The sequence below is a fragment of the Mytilus trossulus genome, chromosome 3 (assembly GCF_036588685.1).
Source record: "Mytilus trossulus isolate FHL-02 chromosome 3, PNRI_Mtr1.1.1.hap1, whole genome shotgun sequence".
Classification (NCBI taxonomy): domain Eukaryota; kingdom Metazoa; phylum Mollusca; class Bivalvia; order Mytilida; family Mytilidae; genus Mytilus; species Mytilus trossulus.
Window position 1 is genome coordinate 93,298,581 of NC_086375.1, and position 20,877 is coordinate 93,319,457.

The following is a 20,877-nucleotide window of genomic DNA, read 5'->3' on the forward strand; positions in this document are numbered from 1 at the left end:
ACATACTAAATTAAGTACACCATTGTCTAGATCAGAAATTATCTATACCATATTAGAAGCACAACAGTACTTTCCGTTTAGAATTTTTCTCGTAGCTCAGTTATTTTGTTATTTTACAACATTTTACAATTTTCTGAAATTTCACTTGAGAGCTTTAAGAGTAAATTGACTGCAAAGGAATTGTCTAAACAGTACTGAATTTCAAGGAGTCAAATATACTAAACACATTAAAAAATATGGACACGACTAAATAAAAAAAGTAAATTCACAAAAATACTAAACTCCGAGGAAAATCCAACGGAAAGTCCGTTTTAGTGAATTTCTCAATATTTGCAGATTCTATGAAGATCAAAATTCTGAAACATTATATATAATATGAACATTCCATTTGGTCTTTTCAACGTTCGAACAGCAGCTATACTGATGCTGTGGATGGGTGATTTATGTTTTAATTCGAATACCCATTAATCTCAGCTCATTTTTTAACAATTTGACGTCAATTGCAAAGGTTTATGTCAGTGTTCGTTTGTAACTTAGTACATTATTAAAACAAAGAAACTTCTAATACTAGTATTTTAATTTTAAACAACATGTAGCAACAGTTGATACAATCACAGATCCGCTTTAGGATTTTCAAGTACAAGTTATACATTTTTGAATATAATGCTTGACATAAGATATCCTGTAAAACCCAATTTCTATTTATGTATATAAAAAGAAAAATAATATCTAAAGATTGTTTGGAAAACTTTTTCCTTTCTCGTATTTCAGGATTATCGTCTCTGCAAAAGAAATAAGATATATCATAAGAACCTGACCTGTTTCATCATTTATTATTTAATAACAATTAAATATGCAGTTAAGCGCATGTCCCAAATCATAAGTCTTTGGCCTTAGTTAGTCTTGTATGTTTGGGTTTTTTATTTTCTGTTTTTGTTTTTGATTTTAGTGTGACGTCTTTTTTTCACTGCACTAGTAAACAATTGCTTTTGGGACCAGCTGATAATCACCTCCGATTGTTGGTTTTATCGGTACGTTGAAGACCCATTGGTGGCCTCCGGCTGTTGTTTTCTCTTTAGTTTGATTGTTGTCTCGTTGACATATTCCCAATTTCCATTATCAATTTTATATACTGATAATAAATAAGTAGATACTGAGACATTATTGGTACTTATTTAAGGTAGATAGGTTCTTCCTCAATTTTGGATTTTGAAATACCAGAAAACAAGGTCTAGATTTTTTAAATAAAATGTGCAAATTTTAAAATTAGTAGGTATTTCATGTGTAAGAATTTTCATTATGATATAGAAAATGCCATGTTTGATTATATTTATTGTTGTATTTTACCAAAAAACAAATACTTTTGTTTGATTTATTTTTTTCCAACTTGGCCAAATAAGGGGAGACAACTTAAATGCAAGGGCAGATAATTCGCATAGTGTTACTTTTACAATAGAATGTGTTAGGAATTTACTCATTTTATTATGTAGCAAGAAAAAGAGTGCGGGACCCCATTTTTTCTTCTTCTTATCTAAAAGAATAGTATTTGAGCTATTTTATCTCAAAACTCTATGCTGTAGTTTTCGTTTTATGACTGAAAATTGGGTTTTCCATGCATAATCTATACAAAATGTGATAATTTTGCACAACCTGTGGTGTGAAAATAAGTCCGGTGACCCATTCCTTTTATTAATGTTCTTTAACAAGCAGGATATAAACTACATTTTGGCAAATTATTAAGAGATTCTATGGATTATAATTAAGACACCCCATCTACCTTAACATAACAGATAATAAAGTAACAAAGCTACTATTTGAAATATAAACACACTAAATAAATATTAGTACAAGACATAATTGATTACTTGTTTGCAAAACATAAATAGCTTGTTCAACACTTTTAATTACGAGTATCAAATTTAAGTCCATGGTCAGAAAATGTTGTGTTGGGATTTTTTTTTGTTTTTTTTTAGGTTTGTTTTGCTATTCCAATTGTAGATTAAAAGTTAAGAAACAATTGCGGAATGACAACAACAACGCACACATATAAACAAAAATAAAGACACATGATAAATAACTCACCTTCACTTCTTCACAATTGTTCGGACCACACACTTCTATAATGGTAGCATTTGCAAGAGCTTTCGATTGGTAAAACTTGACAACTTCATTACCTAACAACAGATAGACATCAATTACCAAGTGTTTCACAATTTTTCGGAATAAATACTTCTATAATGGTAGCATAGGCAAGAGTTTTCGATTGGAAAACTTTACTTTTTCATTACCTTACAATGTATATATAGCAGCTACGAAATGTTTTAGGTTTACAACTGATCTAGTTTGCATATACTTTTATTTCGTGGTAAATGCTTTTTTTCTGTCGCTACAGATCATTTCAACTTTTGAATCTGCTTTTTGTTAAAGATGGACATATCAGTTTATATAGTCTTATCTTTATAAAGAAAAACAAAAGAATACATCTTTATTTTCAAATTACATATATAAGAGATGAATAAATCATAAACCTTTAAATCTGACGATGCTCAATGTGAAACCACACCTCAGCAGATTGTTTGTCAAAAAGAGTTATTATTTTATACGGTTCTTACTTGGCTCATAATATTCCCTCAATTTGACCCATACAGGTTTATGTCGAGCAACCAGTGCAACCCTCCTAATGTCGACTTCAATACACATTTGCTCTGACAAAATCTATAGAAAAAAAGACAAACAGTTATTTGACCAAACAGTGTAATAAGATTATCAAAATATCGAGTGAAAACGATTTACAAACCTATAGATCGTATTTAATTGAATATGGTGATATACACAACGTCAATGATTTGTGTCACACTTCAAAGCATATCAACATACAACTAGGTACAAAATAGCAACTACCAGTGAATAAATATATGCTGAAGAAATACAACACAAATATTGAACGTAGAAAAGTCAGAATTTGGAGAATTATGTAGGGAATATCCTCCCATAGATAAGGGTTAACTGTATCGTTTGAGATATTAAAATGTAACAGCCTCGAGAATACAAATATTTTAACATACTCGTTGCAGTGAAGGTTTAAAAAAAAAGAAAATCTTTGCGTATAAAGTTAACCACAAGCGCATGTTTTAAAACGAACACATCCACTTGTATTTTTTGTCTATCTGATGAGTTAAGCCTTTTCAACTGATTTTTATAGTTCGTTCTTATGTTGTACTGTTATACCGCTGTCCTAGATTAGGGGGAGGGTTGGGATCCCGCTAACATGTTTAACCCCGCCACTTTATTTATGTATGTGCCTGTCACAAGTCGGGAGCCTGAAATTCAGTGGTTGTCGTTTGTTTATGTGTTACATATTTGTTTTTCGTTCATTTTTTTTACATTAATAAGGCCGTTATTTTTCTCGTTTTAATTGTTTTACATTGTATTTATGCGGCCTTTTATAGCTGACTATGCGGTATGGGCTTTGCTCATTGTTGAAGGCCGTACAGTGACCTATAGTTGTTAATGGTTGTGTCATTTTGGTCTTTTGTGAATAGTTGTCACATTGGCAATCAGATCACATCTTCTTTTTTAGACATGAAGATATGATGCAGAAGACCTGTTAAAATGTTGTATGTATTGGCGGTTGAGTATTGGTACTCTTTTATTTTATAGAGACAAATGATTGAGACATATAATGACTAAAACGTTACCGTATCAAAATATAAATTAATTTGGCGGAAAGCCTTCTCCACTTTTTTGTACTGTCCTCCTGTATTGGTAGTATCGATTGAGTCTAAGTCAGCTTCCATTCCAGATGGTAAAGATATTTCTAATATACCCATAGTACTCTGTCCTCCTCTTAACCAACTGTAATATAAATATATTATTGTATAACCTGTAAACATAATATACAAAGTATTGCGCACCAGTTTACTTTAGAGATTCTGGTATCTATGTTGTTATGTTTAATTGTACATCTGCTTTGTTAATGGAAGTCAAATCCTTATTTAACCAACTCAAATAATGAAATTATTGACATTCATGCTGTCAGTAATAAACACAATTATTACATTGGTTGCAATGAATTACATTGATTTCCCAGTTAGATAAATCCGATAATTTCACATTTGAAATAAACGTGGTTATTTCACTCTCTGACGTCATACAACAATAGGCGTTGTCAAGAGGTCGATAACGTCGAAACAAAACATGCGTAGGAAAACCATATAGTTCCTTACATTTTCTACATTAATTTAATAAAAAAAAAGCAATTTGACAATGTAATAAAAAGTATAACTAATCGCCGTATTTGAATATCAAAAATAAGACAACTTGTGACCGAACGCCGCTATGAATTAAACTCGTGCTGCGCACTCGTTTAATCCATGCGTCGTTCGGTCACGCGTTGTCTTATTTTTGATATTCAAATACGGCGATTAGTTATACTATAATTAATAAAGCCAAGGGTGGTTGCATAAGACTTAAGAAATTCGCCTAATCGTGAAATGATTTTTTTTTTTTTTCAAATATATATATATCGTTGAATTTATCGATATATACTACGGTGTTTCTATCCCTAAATAAGTCTTATTTGGTCCACTGTTTTGGCTTTTTTCTTTTTGATTACGACTTGGAAAGTTGTCTCATTGGTATTGTTACAGTAAATAGGTGAAATTAGGAATTACACGTAATTACTAAACATTTCAGTAAATACCTGTAATTACTAGCCAATTTAGTAATTACATGTATTTACTAGTTGTTTCAGTGATTACTGGTAATTACTGATTTTTTTTGTCATTTTTACAGCTATTTACTAACTTGATGTTTTTGTTTTAAAATTGAAAAAAAACATAACTCAAGATACCAAATAAAAAAGTAAAGAGGTATGGATTTTAAGGGAGCTTACTTGGGGATGTAGGAATAGAAGGCACATCAAAAGTGCATACTCTTTAGTGTTTGTGAATTGAAACTGGAAAATGGTTGTTTTATAGGTCTTTAAACTCAGTAAATATATGCATGCAAGACAATGATATCAATTCAAAATTGATTTTCATAATTTTGTTAAACTAAAATCTCAATCATGCACTGTGGTTTAAAACTTTAAAATAACTTTCTCCAAATATCTTGGATTTCTATCAAACTTGGACAGAAGCTTAATGTTTATGATCATAAGATAATATCCGAAAGTAAAGATTGTAAAAAAAATCCTTTTTTCCCTATATTACTTATAAACATGATAAATAGACTAGTTTTTTTCCCCCAGTTATCATAACATACACTCTGCAGTTAAAGTTTTTAAAACATTAGATTTTATAAACTATCCTGGATTTTTACCCAATTTTGACAGAAGCTTCTTATAGTACTAGTCAAAAGATAGTATCTAGAGGAAAATTTTAATATTTTTTCCTTAATTTTGTTGAGCCTGCGATTAACAGCAAAAGTAGGCGAGACTATTTGTTCTGCAAAACCCTTACAATTTTAATAGCTTAATACATCGATAACCAATCTTCAGCTAGGTGTTGAATTGAAGGTCACATGAATACAATCATATTCAATGAGGTCCAAATATTCACTCGCAAGTGCACAACTCATTAACCTTGTTTCTCAGCTAATTTAACAAAATAGAACTAGATTGGCTACTAACAGTGAATTATAATTTCACTATATCATTTTTATAAATGATTTAACAAAAAAAAATATCTCGAAGCTAATATTAATGCACATAACGGTTCATTCTAGTTCCTAACCTTCACAACGTTATCTGATCTTTATAAGGTAATAAGTCTAAATATTCTTCAAACTCAAAGATTTTTTGAAAAAAGTTAAAACATAATGCTTTGGGAGAATTTTCCATATCTGATTTCCATGTCTGCTGAAGTTGGTCAAACATTATCTGTATAATGCTCAACTTTAACCATTTTGGATTCAAACTAAAGTTACCCTGATTTAACCAAATATTTGAAAGTCTATATTTATTCAAGATATTTTGAATACAAATCAACCATTCAATATTTTAAGAGTACTAACTGATCTTCTAGTAAGTATTACCATATCTTTTGATCATCTGACCATAACACAACATTGTTTTAGCAGTCAGTAAATAGGTGTAAAAACTCATTTTAAAATTAGTAATTACTGGTAATAACTGGGCCGTTTCAGGAATTACTTGTATTAACTAAGCGCACCGGGAATTACCTGTAATTCCTAAATTTTAGTAATTACATGTAATTCCTAATTTCACCTATCTACTGTAACATATATACCACTTCTTATATTTAGACATTATTACCTTGATGTTTCTGTACTGACCCTTGTATCCCGTGGCGATCAACTAAGCTAGATAGCTAACCAATATACACGAAAGAAAATCCAGTCCAATCTCGTTTTGAGTATGTTGAAGCGGCTAGTTTTTATTAACTTAGAGCAGGCTTGTATTTATTTACTTGGAGCAGGCTTATATTTATTTATCTGAATCATTTTGCATTTACTTACTTGAAGCAAACTCTGAGTCTGAATCCTTTAGTTGAGTCATTGAGTACTGTTGTTGTTAGAGCAAATGCTGGCTCTCGTAAGTCGTTGTTAACATTGAAATAAACTGCAACCTAGAGGTGATATATATGAGTAAATTCATTATTTATTCTCCAGTGATATTTCTTTCTTAAGACCTTACTTAAAAATTTTGTTATTTGACATGCACTATTTTAAATATTTCACAGATTATCATGGTTTTAGATAATAATTTCAAAGATATCTTGATAGAACCAATGTTACTCAAATCATTTAAGAACTGTTAAGTCAGATCAATTAAGCAATGTTAAGTCAGATCAATTAAGAAATGGTAATTAGATCATTAAAGCAATGTATAGTCAGATGAATTAAGCAATGTCAAGTCAGATGAATTAAGCAATGTTAAGTCAGGTCAATTAAGCAATGTTCAGTCAGGTCAATTAAGCAATGTTAAGTCAGATCAATTAAGAAATGTTAATTCAGGTCAATTAAAGCAATGTTAAGTCAGATTAATTAAGAAATGTTAAGTCAGATCATTATAAAAGCAATGTTAAGTCAGATCAATTAAGAAATGTAAAGTCAGATAATTTAAGAAATGTTAATTCAGGTCAATTAAGCAATGTTAAGTCAGATCATGTATGCAATGATAAGTCAGATCAATTAAAGCAATGTTAAGTCAGATCATGTATGCAATATTCTAGATGTTTTTATGTAATAAGATGTTGTATTACCTCCATAAGACACAGTCCTTTTCCATTAGCATTCACCGATACACTTCGTACTGTATTTGGAATCTTAATGACATAAACAAATACATTACTAAAGTATCAAATATATGTATTACGTAATAATGGTTTATATTGAAACATATTAATACTGATGAATTCAATGATTTGCTAATTCATAACAAGGCGGTTGTCGACTCATGCGAGAACCGCTATAGAGTTGAAATGATCGCTGATAGTCTATTTATCGCTATTTAACATATGACGACGTTGCCAATTTCATGTAAATGTCGTTAGCAACGCCAAGTGTCTGCTAATTTTCTAGCGATAATTTTGCATCTCAAGCGAGTAGCATGATACGAAAAATATTACCAAAAAAAATCAAAAGGGAAAATGAAAAAAATAGCGATAAATATTTATATATCTTTTGGAATGAAAATTCATACTTTTTGAAAAATAAAACAATTAAATCTATGTGTTGTTTTATAACCAAGGAAAAATCAAATATATCTTTCCAAAAATCAACCACTCTCATACTTTCTCATGTGCTTGCACTGTATAATCCTGACCTTCACACATTCACAAATTATTTTGAATGGTGGAATCTGACATGAGTGCCATAAAGTTCCACGTGCAGTATATTTTTCTCTGATCAGTTGGATCTTTTCCTCTTCTTTTTTAATTACGAGTAAAACGGACACGTCAATGACAAGGATACTACGGAGAATAACGAATGTAATGATAAAAAGCCAAAATGGCGGTTTTACAATAAAAAATAATCTTGGGTGATGCAAAGTCAGAATCATACAGTGCAAAAACAAAAGTTAGGACCGTACTGGTTTCTACGTAAGAATTTTAATTCCGCTTATTGAAAAATTTCATTTTCAAAAGAATGTGGTTGTAAGATTAAAAACCTACCACCAAAAACATCGCGCCACATTTCAACTGTCGGCGACAGTATATTATCAGGGCAACCCTGTTGTTTTGTTTAACTTACATCTTCTATTTGTAGCACCAGAGCATTCCTGTTGTTTACATCAAATGTTTTTCCTTGAGTCCACGTGTCACCAACAGTATTTACACTCATTTGAAAATTAGGCACGTAAATCTTTTCTCCCAACCCTGACAGTGCTTGAATTGCTATAACTGTGTCCTAAATAAGTAATAATTATAGTTTACTAGTTCATAGAAATATTATGCATTTCGAATAAATAATGTTGCTTTTCCATGGTTGTATTTTCATTTAGAACTATGAGGAAGAATTTCAATAACAGTTCTTTTAAGAATTTAATGTAAATTAAGGGTTTCAGCCAACAGCTTTTATTTGCCGAAGTTATGTTGATCAATAAAAGTAAACATATATTAAAATCGCCTACAGTTAAAGGTAAACTTTTAGTAAAAGAAATACAAAAGTAATTGAATATTGAATGTGTAATTAACCTTGATAACAGGCTTCCGTACATCAGGAAAAATAACCTTAGCTGTTTTTGGCAAAACCTGAAATTTGGTCCTCAATACTTTTCAATTTCGTAGTGCTCTTTATTTGGCCTTTTTAACATTTTGGGATTCGAGCGTCACTGATGAGTCTTTTGAAGACGAAACACGCAATTGATAGCAATTTAACGGACTTTAATTGTAGGTTTTCTCAACAAATGGCAATGGTTTTGATCGAGCACGTCGGCTTCCCTACAAATAAAAACTTTATAAACTCAACAACAATTGAGAATGAAAATGGGGAATGTGTCAAAGAGAAAACAATCCAAATGTATCAATCAATCTATGGTCGGGTTTTAACATTGAATACTATGCCCGATCACGAAATTTAATTGATAGTCGTCTCATTGGTAAGCATACTGCATGTCATTATTTTATAAAACTAAATACGTAGTTCATATAGTAAATGTATCATACCTGTGTAGAAATGAACCCCCCTCGTGGGTTTCTTTGTCTACCTAACCATTTCATTATTCGAATGCCGTTGTCTGTATCGTCCTTCAGATTGTATCCTAACAGTATATAAGAGGTCATTTCGACATCTATAGCTCTAACTTTAGTTTGGGGTGGTCTCCAGGTTTTCCAAGGTTGCAGTTTGTCAGCTTCGGTTTCAGGTAAAGTCCAATATTTTTCACCGCCTTTATGGTTTAAACAATGTTGTTTTTTAAATAATATCATATCAAATTATCATTCTTTTATTCTGAGAAAATAAGGTTGTTTCAGTTGTTTTTATTTTTTAACTTCTAGCATAATTTGAATAAAAACAACTTTTATATCTTCATAGAAACCTGCACAGATTTATTTTCATTCTGCTTTGCACGAAATATAACAGTCAAATGGCTAAATCCAAATCGATATCAAACAGCGCTAATTGAAAACAATTAACAAATAAGTTGGGTCAAATACGAATTACTTTACAATATCGTAAGGTAGAAAACCAACTTCTTATGATTAAATATTCAATAAACAATTCATTTTTAAAAGATAATCGTATCAATGATATTTCAGTTGTTCCAGTTTAAGACTGGTTACATCTTCGAATCGGCAGATGTTATTTCTGACAACAGCAAAACAAATTAATAAATGCAATACATACCATTGACCTTTGCCTGTTTCTCAAGTTCTGCCAAAATTGCACTTGCTATCGAATGTTTCGCCAGAGATAATGCATAGAATGATATAGCAAGTTCATAAATATTAGCAATGGATGCAGGTGCACCGTTTGCCACAAATGTAACTGCTTTATTTATAGAATCGGTTACACTCTTCTGTACCTGGAACAAGATATATATTCATTATTTGTTGGTAATGTGTTCTTCTTTATCTTAATTTTAAAAACAGGCATACTGCATTCACATTAACAAAGTTAAACAATTAATAAGCTTCTTTACTCTAAGCTTTATATATACTATAACCTATTCCTTACATCGATTTTATTTGTACTCCGGTGGATAGTTGTCTCATTGGCAATCATACCATCTCCCAATCATTCATTATAAACATTTTGTTTGGACTTTATTTGGACTTGAATTTTGTTTTTGTTGAGGTTTGCTGTCTGACCATTTGAATGCTTGTTTATACTAATAGAAATGAAAAACATCGGTCAATTCATCAGTATATCAATAACAGGCAGTCAGAGAAAAAAATATTTAAATTTAAATTTTAAAATCCCCCCGATCGATGCATGTAGTGTAAAACTAGTTAAAACAGGACAGTTACATCACATCACAATACCTATCTTATGTTTTACTTACCTCCTTGGCTACTAGATTAATATCTCGTGCTTCAAGAAGTGCTATGAGGACAAATGCAGTCAGACTTCTTTTACTAGACACTGATCCTCCCTGAAAAACAGGGGAAATCAGTGTTAACTGTGTAACTTACAATTAAATGTGATGCCATACCATGTAAATGAATGACAATATTATAAGAATTTCTAGATGGTATAACAAGGCTGCTATTTTGTCCCTTACTTTTGAAACAACGATGATGAAAGTTATAAAACACAAAAGCTCTATGTTTAGAAAAACAAATAGCTTTGTAGATAACGGCAAATGTATATAGCTGATTCAATTGAGTAATTATCATGCAAATCCAATCTTGCATGTGTATTAGAAAATTTAAGATAAAATAATAATAGTAAAAACAATTTTTTTGACATATAATTTTTTTGTGCAAATAAAATAGAAACGAAGTTTCGGATGAAAGTAAATTCGATAAAGCGTTTCGGACGAATCAACTTTAAAGCCTTTTGTTTTGATTTGTTTCTCGTTTGCTATCATCGAATCAGTAGTCAGAACGTCGGTACTGAAATTAATAATAAAAAAACTTTCTAAACCAATCCGTTTATAGACAAATATAAGAAACCCAGGTTTCCCCTAATCAAGCGAAAATAACCTTAATATGATTTGGCTCCTTTTTAGTCGTACACCTTTGCAACTTTTTCAGTTCTTATGTCAGTTTTTTGCTTTCAAATATTTTGGCTTTGGAGCTCCTGGTATAAAGTGAACCAATAAAAGCGTATCGGTTATAACCCATGACAATGAAAAATTAGAACTGAAAGTTATAAATATAAATGGTAGCAACAGATTATATTGTACCTGCATTTCCTTGTGAAGAACAATTCCTGGTTCGTTAAAGGCCCCGGATGTTTCTTGTTGCTTAATTATCCATTGAACAGCCTTTGTTATGACATTGATATCAATATAGGTAAAACTTACAGCTTGTGAAAACGATTTGATCACAAAAGCAGTCAACCTATGAAATTGAAAGTTTGTTTTTATGTTTAAACAGATTTAAAATATTATTATAAAAAAGAAGATATTATTGCCGTCCATAAAATCTTCACCAGAAAACTACTTTTTTCTTTTCCATACATTCTTTTTTTTTTCTTGCAACTGGTTTACATTTTTGTTTTGTCTTACAGCTTCGTTTATACTCTCCTCGTTTGTCTCGTATAAGCGTGCTAGCCTTGAATAAGATTAGTAAGTGTTTTAATTCCAGATCATGTCAAACCTAATTGGGTTTTACTGCTCCCTGCAAAGAAGTCAGTATTGGGTGAAACAATTGACAGTTCCAATTCTGACTACAATTACACTTTTTCCCTATGTAACATACCCCACTCGTCTTTTAATGAAGTGTAAAGCAGGAATAATGTGTCTGATAGATACGAAAAGAGCACACAAGCAACGACTATACACTATTTAACTGCTGACTTATAATAAAGTAGTGTTGTCAAATCGTACACTTTTGCCTAACCGGTTACTCGGATAATCGTTCGACCGATTAACCGGTTAACCGGTAATTCAAGTTGGTGTTTGAAAACCTTATCAATAGAACCCTATACATAGATATAAGATGTGGTATGCGTGTTAATTTGACAACCTTTCATCCAAGTCATAAATACGCTTTTAGAATTGAAGTTTTTCCTTTAGCATGTTACTCATACTTTCACGTATACATTGAGTACATTCACATTGGTTTGCATTTCACAATTTTCTAATTTAAAGTAAGACTAACCCTTGCACTACGGAGGTTGCACATTTAAATGTAGGTTTACACAATATAAGATAATTATATTTTATGTTTGAAAGAAAGAAATGTTTGCCTACAAACTGCTAATCTAACCCTAATATCTATAAGTTTGGTCAACTGTTTAATTCGTGTAATATTGTAATATTAAAATAAATATGTAAATTTATCAAAATTATAAATGTGAAAGTCAGTCCTCCAAGTTCATTTCATTGTATTGTTCACACATGCTTGTAAAAATTGTACCTTATAGTTATATTTATGTTTGTTCTCTATAACTATGTAATTGCAGTTTTATGAGAAAAAAAGTATTCGAAAACGAAATAATGAAGTAATTGGTAAAATTAAATCTCATTACTGATTTAAAGTTACTGTTAAAAAAAAACATATTTACTAATTATGTTTCTTAAAGATGCTGCCCCGAACTCTAATTAATTTTATGTTTTTAGGATTAACAATACCAGACTTAACTAATCAATCAGATCGGTAATCGAACACTAATCGATCATATTTGATCAGTAATCGATTGATGACAAGAAGTCATCGATCAGTAATCGATCAAACTCTCTCAGGAGTTTGATCGATGAGAGATCGATTAGAATACTGATCGATTTAAGATCGATTACTGATGGATTAGTGATTGATTAAAGACAGATTAGTGATTTTATTATTATTGGGAAAACAGTGCTATTCAAGAAATAAGCCACCCCCTTATGGAAGACATCAGTTGTGAAACAAAAATTCCATGAAAATATTTTCACCATTGCCAAAATTTTCTGGAATTCTAGGATTTACTCAGTAATACATGTTTATACAATATGCAGTTGTAACCAAGAGAAGGGTATCTAAAAGCTTAGTCCTAACATATTACTGATTAAAAACTACATTTTTGTAGGTTTACCTGTGTATATTAGTACAATAACTATGAGGTCTTGAAAGGCTATTGTATTTTTTCTTTTACGCCTTTCATTTACGGACGGCATCAAAGCAAAATTTAAAATAGCCATCCAAGATGTCATAATTATTGATATAAAAACCTAATTATTATATGTGTGCATGTAACAAATTTGGTTGTAGAGGGGTCTAAATACAGCACAACTACATTTTCCAAAAGACCAAAAGAGTGAAAAAATAGATTTAAACAATAACATTTGACTTGATTATAGTAGTATATATATGCTTCCATGGTTTGATAAATATTTGATGCCTTTTAAGGCAGCAACCATTTGATTTTCTAGGGGGGGGGGCTATGGGTTTTTTTTCTGGACAATTTTTTTTTTCTCAGAATCAAAAACAAATTATTTTTTTCTACAAAAACTGAAAACAAACTTTTTTTTCCAAAAATAAAAAAAATGACCAACAGAAGGGGTGGTCTCTGCTGAAAGTTTCTCTATAATCAACATATCCCCCCCCCCCCCCCCCCCGAAAATCAAACGGTTGCTGCCTAAGTAAATGACCTTTGTTAACACATGAAAATTAATTTTGACATATAATATCAGCTTCAGACACTTGTGATGTTAAAGATGAAAATTTAAACCAAGTTATATATATTTAAATCTGTATTTTTCATAAATAAGGATTAATCAACACAAATAAATTGTGCAATTTGAAACTTTAGATGAGATTTAGGTTTTGTCCTCAAACATTATTTACAAATGCCAGATTTTAGGTCACAACTAAATAGCCAGAAAATTTACCAATTAACAGAAAATTGATACATCATTTATTCAAACACACTTGTTTGTCTTCACAGCAGGATATTGTCTAATTACCACAATATTGTAGAAGACTGACCAGAAATGACCAGCTGTGGACTATTACTCTACTATGTATTGCAAAATACTGTTAAAAATAAAGAGATTGTTATCAGTCAGGAGTCAGTGGAAAACTGTCTATTGACTTTTGAATTTACATACAGAAGATCCCCCCTTTTTTCTAAAATTTTAAAATAGTCTTAATACAAGGCAATAGTGGAGTATTTGTAGTTAGTGTTTTATTTTCACATGAAAGCATATATAACTAAAGATATAAAGTAAAATGATTATAAATAAGAAATTAAACATGTTTTTAAAAAGAATTGATTATGTGCCTGCTGCGTGTGTCTGTCACAAGTCAGGAGCCTGTAATTCAGTGATTGTCGTTTGTGTATGTGTTACATATTTGTTTTTTTATATAAGTAAGGCCGTTATATTCACCTTTGATTTGTAGTTGCATAGTGCAACTACAAATCATTGTTCTGGCCTTTCATTGATATTGTGTAGCAAGCTTAGAGTTTTTTTCTGAAAATATGTTGATTAAAGAGAAACTTTTAGCAGAGACCACCCCTTCTGTTTGTCATTTTTTTTATAACTGTTTTAGTTCATTGATTTTTTTATAATTTTGAAAAATTTGTTAATTTGAATTTAGATTTTTTTTTTTTTTGATTTTCTAACTATTTCAACCTATTTTAATAAATGTTGAATTAAGTGTTTCCTGGTAGAATTTTGTCTTATAAGAATATCAGTTTATATGTGAGGTTTACTTGATGATGGTCATTAATTAGTTCTGCACAGTGAAATGTTTTGAAGGAATTGTGACCTTCATACAAACTATTTTATAGGTCATTTCATTAATTCACCAATGTTCTATTTCTTTTGAATCCTCTGGATAGGTTTTAATGGGATATGATACACAATGTAGCACCAATTGAATAATCTGTTTTAATAAGATGCCAGTATTTCCTGAATACTTTTTGAAGTTATTCTGCTTGAAGATGATAATATGTAATAAATGATACTTAACATCTATTTTAAAGTTTTTCCTTTTTCTTAATTTTATCTTTTCTGTCAAGGAATTTGATAGAATTTGTTTTACCAATTTCAGTTAATAAAATAGTCTTTCAATAAAGAGTTTTCTTTCAGGTTTGTGTTTTTATGTAAATGAATACCTTTGCCTGTAATATAGAATTGGGTTGGTTTGGGTTTTTATGGAGATGTTGGAATTTTTCTGTAACACCAGTTTTTTCATGTGTTTGTCTTTGAGTATTTCAAGGTCTAGAAATTTTATGGAATGATTATTGCATTTCTGAGTAAACTTTAGCAGGTAGTGTTGTTGAATAAATTGAGTGGTAGGGATGAGCTGGTCACCATGGTCACTATTTTGAGCTCTATTACATATTTCATGAAAAAAATCTTGAAATTTAGATGGAGGTGAAGTTTTTAACCTGCCTGTTTATTTCACAAGTGTCTGAAATTAATTAGATGTCAGAATCTTGTGATGTTTGTTAATGTTTCCATCAGTGTGGTCAAATCAATTATCTCTAAATCAATTTTCACATGCAATCTTACAAGCTATTTATTTGCTGTTTGTGCTTTTGATCCTATTATTTTGACATTTTAACCTATTTAACATTAACAATATATAATAATGAACCATTACATTACTACAAATGTATCCTGAAAAGAAATTCTGATGTGTTTAGAAGAAATGGCAATGTATCTTTCATCTGTTAGATACATGTATTATACTTTAATTTTATCTTATTTTCATAAAAAAAAACATTTATATGCTTTCATGACAGATTTACATTTTTGATAAGTAAAAATGTGATATGGGAACGGTTGGGTACATGCTGGATCCAAATTCTCATGGAAATAATGTTGTACATCATATATAATTATATAAACGGTAGTCCAAATAATTATGACATCTTTGAAGGCTATTTTAGATTTTGCTTTAAACCTTCCGTCATTGAAAGGCGTAAAAGAAAAAATACAATAGCCTTTCAAGACCTCATAGTTATTGTACAAATATGGCGTAATCAATTCCATCTAAGATTTGATGGTCAGTTCTTTATCAGTTTAATGATCTTTCATCTTGTTTAATGTGACACTTTATACGATACTTTAGTTGCACAGTTGAACTGCAATAGTTTATCCAAATAATCTAAGACATTAATCAATGCCTCACATAAATTAAGAACATATTTATAGTACGACCTTGTGAGAAACTTTATAGATTTGGTCAGTTATATTAGCTTGAAGTAACACATTGTTTTAAGAGTGGAATTTAGTAACGTTTTATATTGGAAGTTTTATATGTGAAACATCAAATATATATTATATATACATGTACTTTTATAAATACGATTAAACATGTGAACATTAACTCTGTGACTTTGTGGTGATATATATATACTACATGTATAGCTAGTTCCCTATATTAACGGACAAGATGCTGTTCTCGTTCCCGGATAATGACAAGTAGTGCCAACACACAAAAAACACAAGAGAAAGCCCCGTTATATCAATATACACGGGTAAACCTACAAAAATGTAGTTTTTAATCAGTAATAGGTTAGGACTAAGCTTTTAGATACCCTTCTCTTGGTTACAACTGCATATTGTATAAACATGTATTACTGAGTAAATCCTGGAATTCCAGAAAATTTTGGCAATGGTGAAAATATTTCCATGGAATTTTTATTTCACAACTGATGTCTTCCGTAAGGGGGTGGCTTATTTCTGGAATAGCATTGTTTTCCCAATAATAATTAAATCACTAATCTGTCATTAATCATGCAATCACTAATCCATCAGTAATCAGTCTTAACTCGATCAGTAATCTAATCGATCACTAATCCATCAGTAATCAGTCTTAAATCGATCAGTAATCTAATCGATCAAACTCCCGAGAGAGTTTGATCGATTACTGATCGATGACTTCATGTCATCAATCGATTACTGATCAAATATGATCGATTAGTGTTCGATTACCGATCTGATCGATTAGTTAAGTCTGGACAATAGCAACCAATATACTGGACACTTGATCTGTCAAACTAATTACCACGACGACAATTTATAAATAAAACATAACTATTTAATGATTTGATTTTCAACACAATTTTTTATCAAATCTATCGAAGTTGAAAAAAGTCCGGTTAACCGGTTAGCGTTTTTGGTATTCGGTATTCGGTCGTTCGACCGATTAACCGGTTAACTGGTTAACCGTTGACAACAGTATAATAAAGTCATTCTGATAGTAGTTAGTAGTTCTGACAAAAGGTGTGACAAAACGATTGTTTAACGAACAGACGGACGAACAGATCGACGTATGGTTTGACGTCCGGGGTTTTTTATGGCAAAACAAACCCATGTAAGGATAGTTACATACATTTAACTTGAAAGTTATTTTGTCCCCTCAGTGTGTCAATCAGGGTTCGTATTTACATCATATTTATGTATACATATATATTAATCGTCATCACTCACATCATCACCTGTCATTGTTGTTGCCTTTATTATTTTGTATTTGTTGTTTTGTGTTTCTGCACTTATTCTTATTAGATTAATAATATACGATGGCTTCAGAGATTTCATTATATAAGCAGGCATAATATAGGATAAACCTTACCAGGTAGTTCCACTTTTATCGTTGTTTCCAAAAGCGCTGAAAGATCCATCATCATGAACATAGGACAGTTCTCTTTGATAACCTATTGAAGAGAACAATTATGATAACGTTAATGCATTTTTAGAGATATGCTTAGCTACATCTAAGTACATCTTGTTAATAGCTAACAGCTAATACAAATTTGCATAACATTGATAAGTTATTGATCTGAGTACACAGTTATCGTCCTTTGATTTTCGTTGTCCTTTTCGTTGTCCACGAATATAGTCCATAGTGCGGACAATGTATTACTTGCAAATTTATTTCTTGATGTGTTATGTCTTAAATAGCAGGAAGGGGATAAAATGGCACTGTAAAATAAAATTGATTTATGAATTTAAGAGAAGAAGAAAATATAACGTTTATTATTTTTGAAAGAAAGTTTTGACTTATGGAACATGCAGACACTTGCTTTTTGATGAAGCATATATATCTTGAACATTCGTTTATTTCGATGAATTTTTATTCAAAATTCATTTTTATATTGATAACTCATTAATACAAAGAACCATAGGTTATCGCTCTACATTAAAGCACTAATGTAACATACGTTTTAACTAATTATGAATGCATTTAACGTGGAGTGGCTTATTAAACAGAGGCAGAAGGCGTAAATTATTCACACCATTATGAATGAATGACATATCATTTTAAAAATAAGTCGTAAATCAGACGTGCAGTTATTTTGTCCCATTAAGTCTGATAAGCTTGTAAGTTTGATATTTTAGGTCTATCGACTTATTTGTATTACCTCCCTCTAAAATGCTCTCTACTCTATTTCGTACATCATTTGTAAGTCTGTTTGTTGTTTTCAGGTAAGAGCTGACGTAAACATTTGGAGCGAATCTGATCATGTTCTGTTCTCCACAGCCGTATGAAATCTGAAGGAGATCCTCCAGGCCGGCTAGTGTTGCCCCTAATAGGTCACCTGTGAAAAATATGTTACACGTAAAAATATGTTACACGTTTAGAGAATTGATTCACAGATTGTAATACCAGAAAATAAAATAATAAAATAAACATTCGAAATTATGTTGTATCAAGTGAACGGTGTAATCGTGTTCAATTATTTTAGGAAAGTTGATTTCTGATTCGTTTTATTCTTGTGACAAAACTGTTACCATGGTAGGAATATGACAGTTGTTATTCATTCGTTTAATATGTTTGAGCTTTTGATGTTTCCATTTAATTAGGGACGTGAATTTTCCTCGGAGGTCATTTTTTTTGTAATTATACTTTTTTGTAGGCAATTTCTTACTGTAATTGTTCAAGTAACACAATATTTCTGCTGGTTTATTCTGAAATTTCTTCTTCTAACTAATTTTGTATCTTTCGTTAGTTATTTTTTTAAGTTTTATTGTGTATTAAGTACATTATAACTGCAATGAAACTTTTTTCATTTTTTTTGCCTCACTTAGTCGTATGCCAGTAGGTTTTTTTTGTTACTTTTTATTGCATTAAAGCATGACTTGTTAAGAAAACCCGAAATCTGTTTTTGAAACTATGATTGTTATGGAATTAAGATACTGGTGTTTAAATAAAAACATGTTGTTCAATATAATTAAAGTCAATACTCACCAATAACTTGAATTTTGATAAATTCTGAATCTTCAACAAGATTTGGCGGGAAAGACAAAGAAATGGTCTCACGAACCCTTCCCCCTTGTCGGAGGTCAATAAGTAATGGAACGTTGTAGTTTTGTTTGATACCTTCGGCCTACAATTTTCAATAACATATATCTAATTTTAGGCTTAGTTTAAATTAACTCAATTTACTGGGGTTGTGACCGATTTTTTGCTACACGAAAAGGAGTTCACTATCAGATTTGAAGAGAAAAAACTGCAGTCAATTCAAAAATAAATTCCAAATGTTCATTGACTGAAAGTACATCATCATATTCTATTTAAATATAAAAATAGAAATAGAAATAAATTTCAAATGAAACAAATTTGTCGACTGATGGCATAGTTTTATTCTTCTGTTCAAGTAAACTGTTCAAACATTTTTTTCATATCTTAAGGCTTCGTAACAGACGTAAAAAAACAAATCAAAGAATAAAGATGAAAAATAATAATATGATGCACACCCGTCTTTAATTACAAGTATCCATAATTCTGTGAGTAATTAAATTACCTCTATTAGGAATTCACGCTGTACAGCGTCGGCTCCAATAGTAGATCTTGCAGTTCCGTCCAAAAGTATTTTACCAAGAGCTGTTGGTTTGAGAGGAAAATATACAGACGCCACACTGTCTTCCTTCACTAACACAGACTGTTTAAAAACGAGTAAGTTTTATTGGTAAGTTTGAAGGAAATTATTCTTTATGCCAGTGTCTGAAGGGACGTTTAAGATTTAGGTGCCTATAACTTGTCTATAACTAGTACAGTTTAAGCTAGGGATTTCGTAACCAAATTCTTAAAACTCATACCAAATCAATCATAGACAACCAGATTTGGCATTTTGGCTGTACATGAGCAAAATCAAAAATGGCATTTAACATATAGTTTTAAGGATGATGTTCTTGAGAACTGCAAACACTCTTAAATTGGTGCTTTGTGTCTTTAATGTGAGTTGTATAATATTGTTCTTCTAGCTGATCTTTCGGGTTCAGTCATTTTGATTCTTACAAAAAACAAAAATGTTGGGCTATTAAGCAAACGTGTAATTAAATTTCTCTCAATATGCATGTTATATATATGGGAGTTTATAAGGAACGACATTAAATAAAAATAAACAACATCTAATGCTTTTGAAAAATGAATATAAAAAACTCTACTATTACAAATATAACAAAAAATATTGTATACTTCTTTTACATGACATACACAATGACATATATGTTAACAAATATAGGTCACCTACTGTGGACAACAACGCCTTATTCAAATAGAGTCTACTCTACAAAAGTGCAGTACTCTATAATAGAACACTCAAACTTGAGTGTTTTTATATGTTTGTACATGATAATAATTAGTATACCTATTCATTGATACTACACTATAAAATCATTATACAGCTACCTTTGTCCACCCGTCTGGGCCTGGATTGAAGTCGTTTCCGTTAGCATCAACAAAGGTAAAGTTAACATTGTTAGCAAGCTTTACAGAAACCTGGAAATAAACCACATGTTCAGTTTCCATGGATATATAACTAACCTAAAAGTTTATATAGCGTAAGAATCTTCAAGCAAGGAATTTT

The 20,877-nt window shown here is 30.8% G+C and overlaps 1 protein-coding gene across 1 annotated transcript in view; it reads right to left on the bottom strand.

Moving 5' to 3' along the window:
* Positions 1-580: 580 nt before the first annotated feature.
* LOC134712879 (CD109 antigen-like) overlaps positions 581-20,877 on the bottom strand; it is a 58,299-nt gene continuing 38,002 nt past the window's right edge. The window contains exons 21-36 of the mRNA XM_063574865.1: positions 20,700-20,789; positions 19,813-19,950; positions 19,257-19,395; positions 18,430-18,606; positions 17,640-17,721; positions 11,315-11,471; positions 10,469-10,558; positions 9,811-9,988; positions 9,132-9,352; positions 8,218-8,373; positions 7,227-7,289; positions 6,481-6,590; positions 3,699-3,855; positions 2,613-2,715; positions 2,083-2,174; positions 581-782 (exon numbers count right to left, since the gene is read on the bottom strand). Of these exons, the coding sequence (XP_063430935.1) occupies positions 774-782; positions 2,083-2,174; positions 2,613-2,715; positions 3,699-3,855; positions 6,481-6,590; positions 7,227-7,289; positions 8,218-8,373; positions 9,132-9,352; positions 9,811-9,988; positions 10,469-10,558; positions 11,315-11,471; positions 17,640-17,721; positions 18,430-18,606; positions 19,257-19,395; positions 19,813-19,950; positions 20,700-20,789 (1,962 nt within the window). The 3' untranslated portion in view covers positions 581-773. The remainder of the gene's footprint in view (positions 783-2,082; positions 2,175-2,612; positions 2,716-3,698; positions 3,856-6,480; positions 6,591-7,226; positions 7,290-8,217; positions 8,374-9,131; positions 9,353-9,810; positions 9,989-10,468; positions 10,559-11,314; positions 11,472-17,639; positions 17,722-18,429; positions 18,607-19,256; positions 19,396-19,812; positions 19,951-20,699; positions 20,790-20,877) is intronic.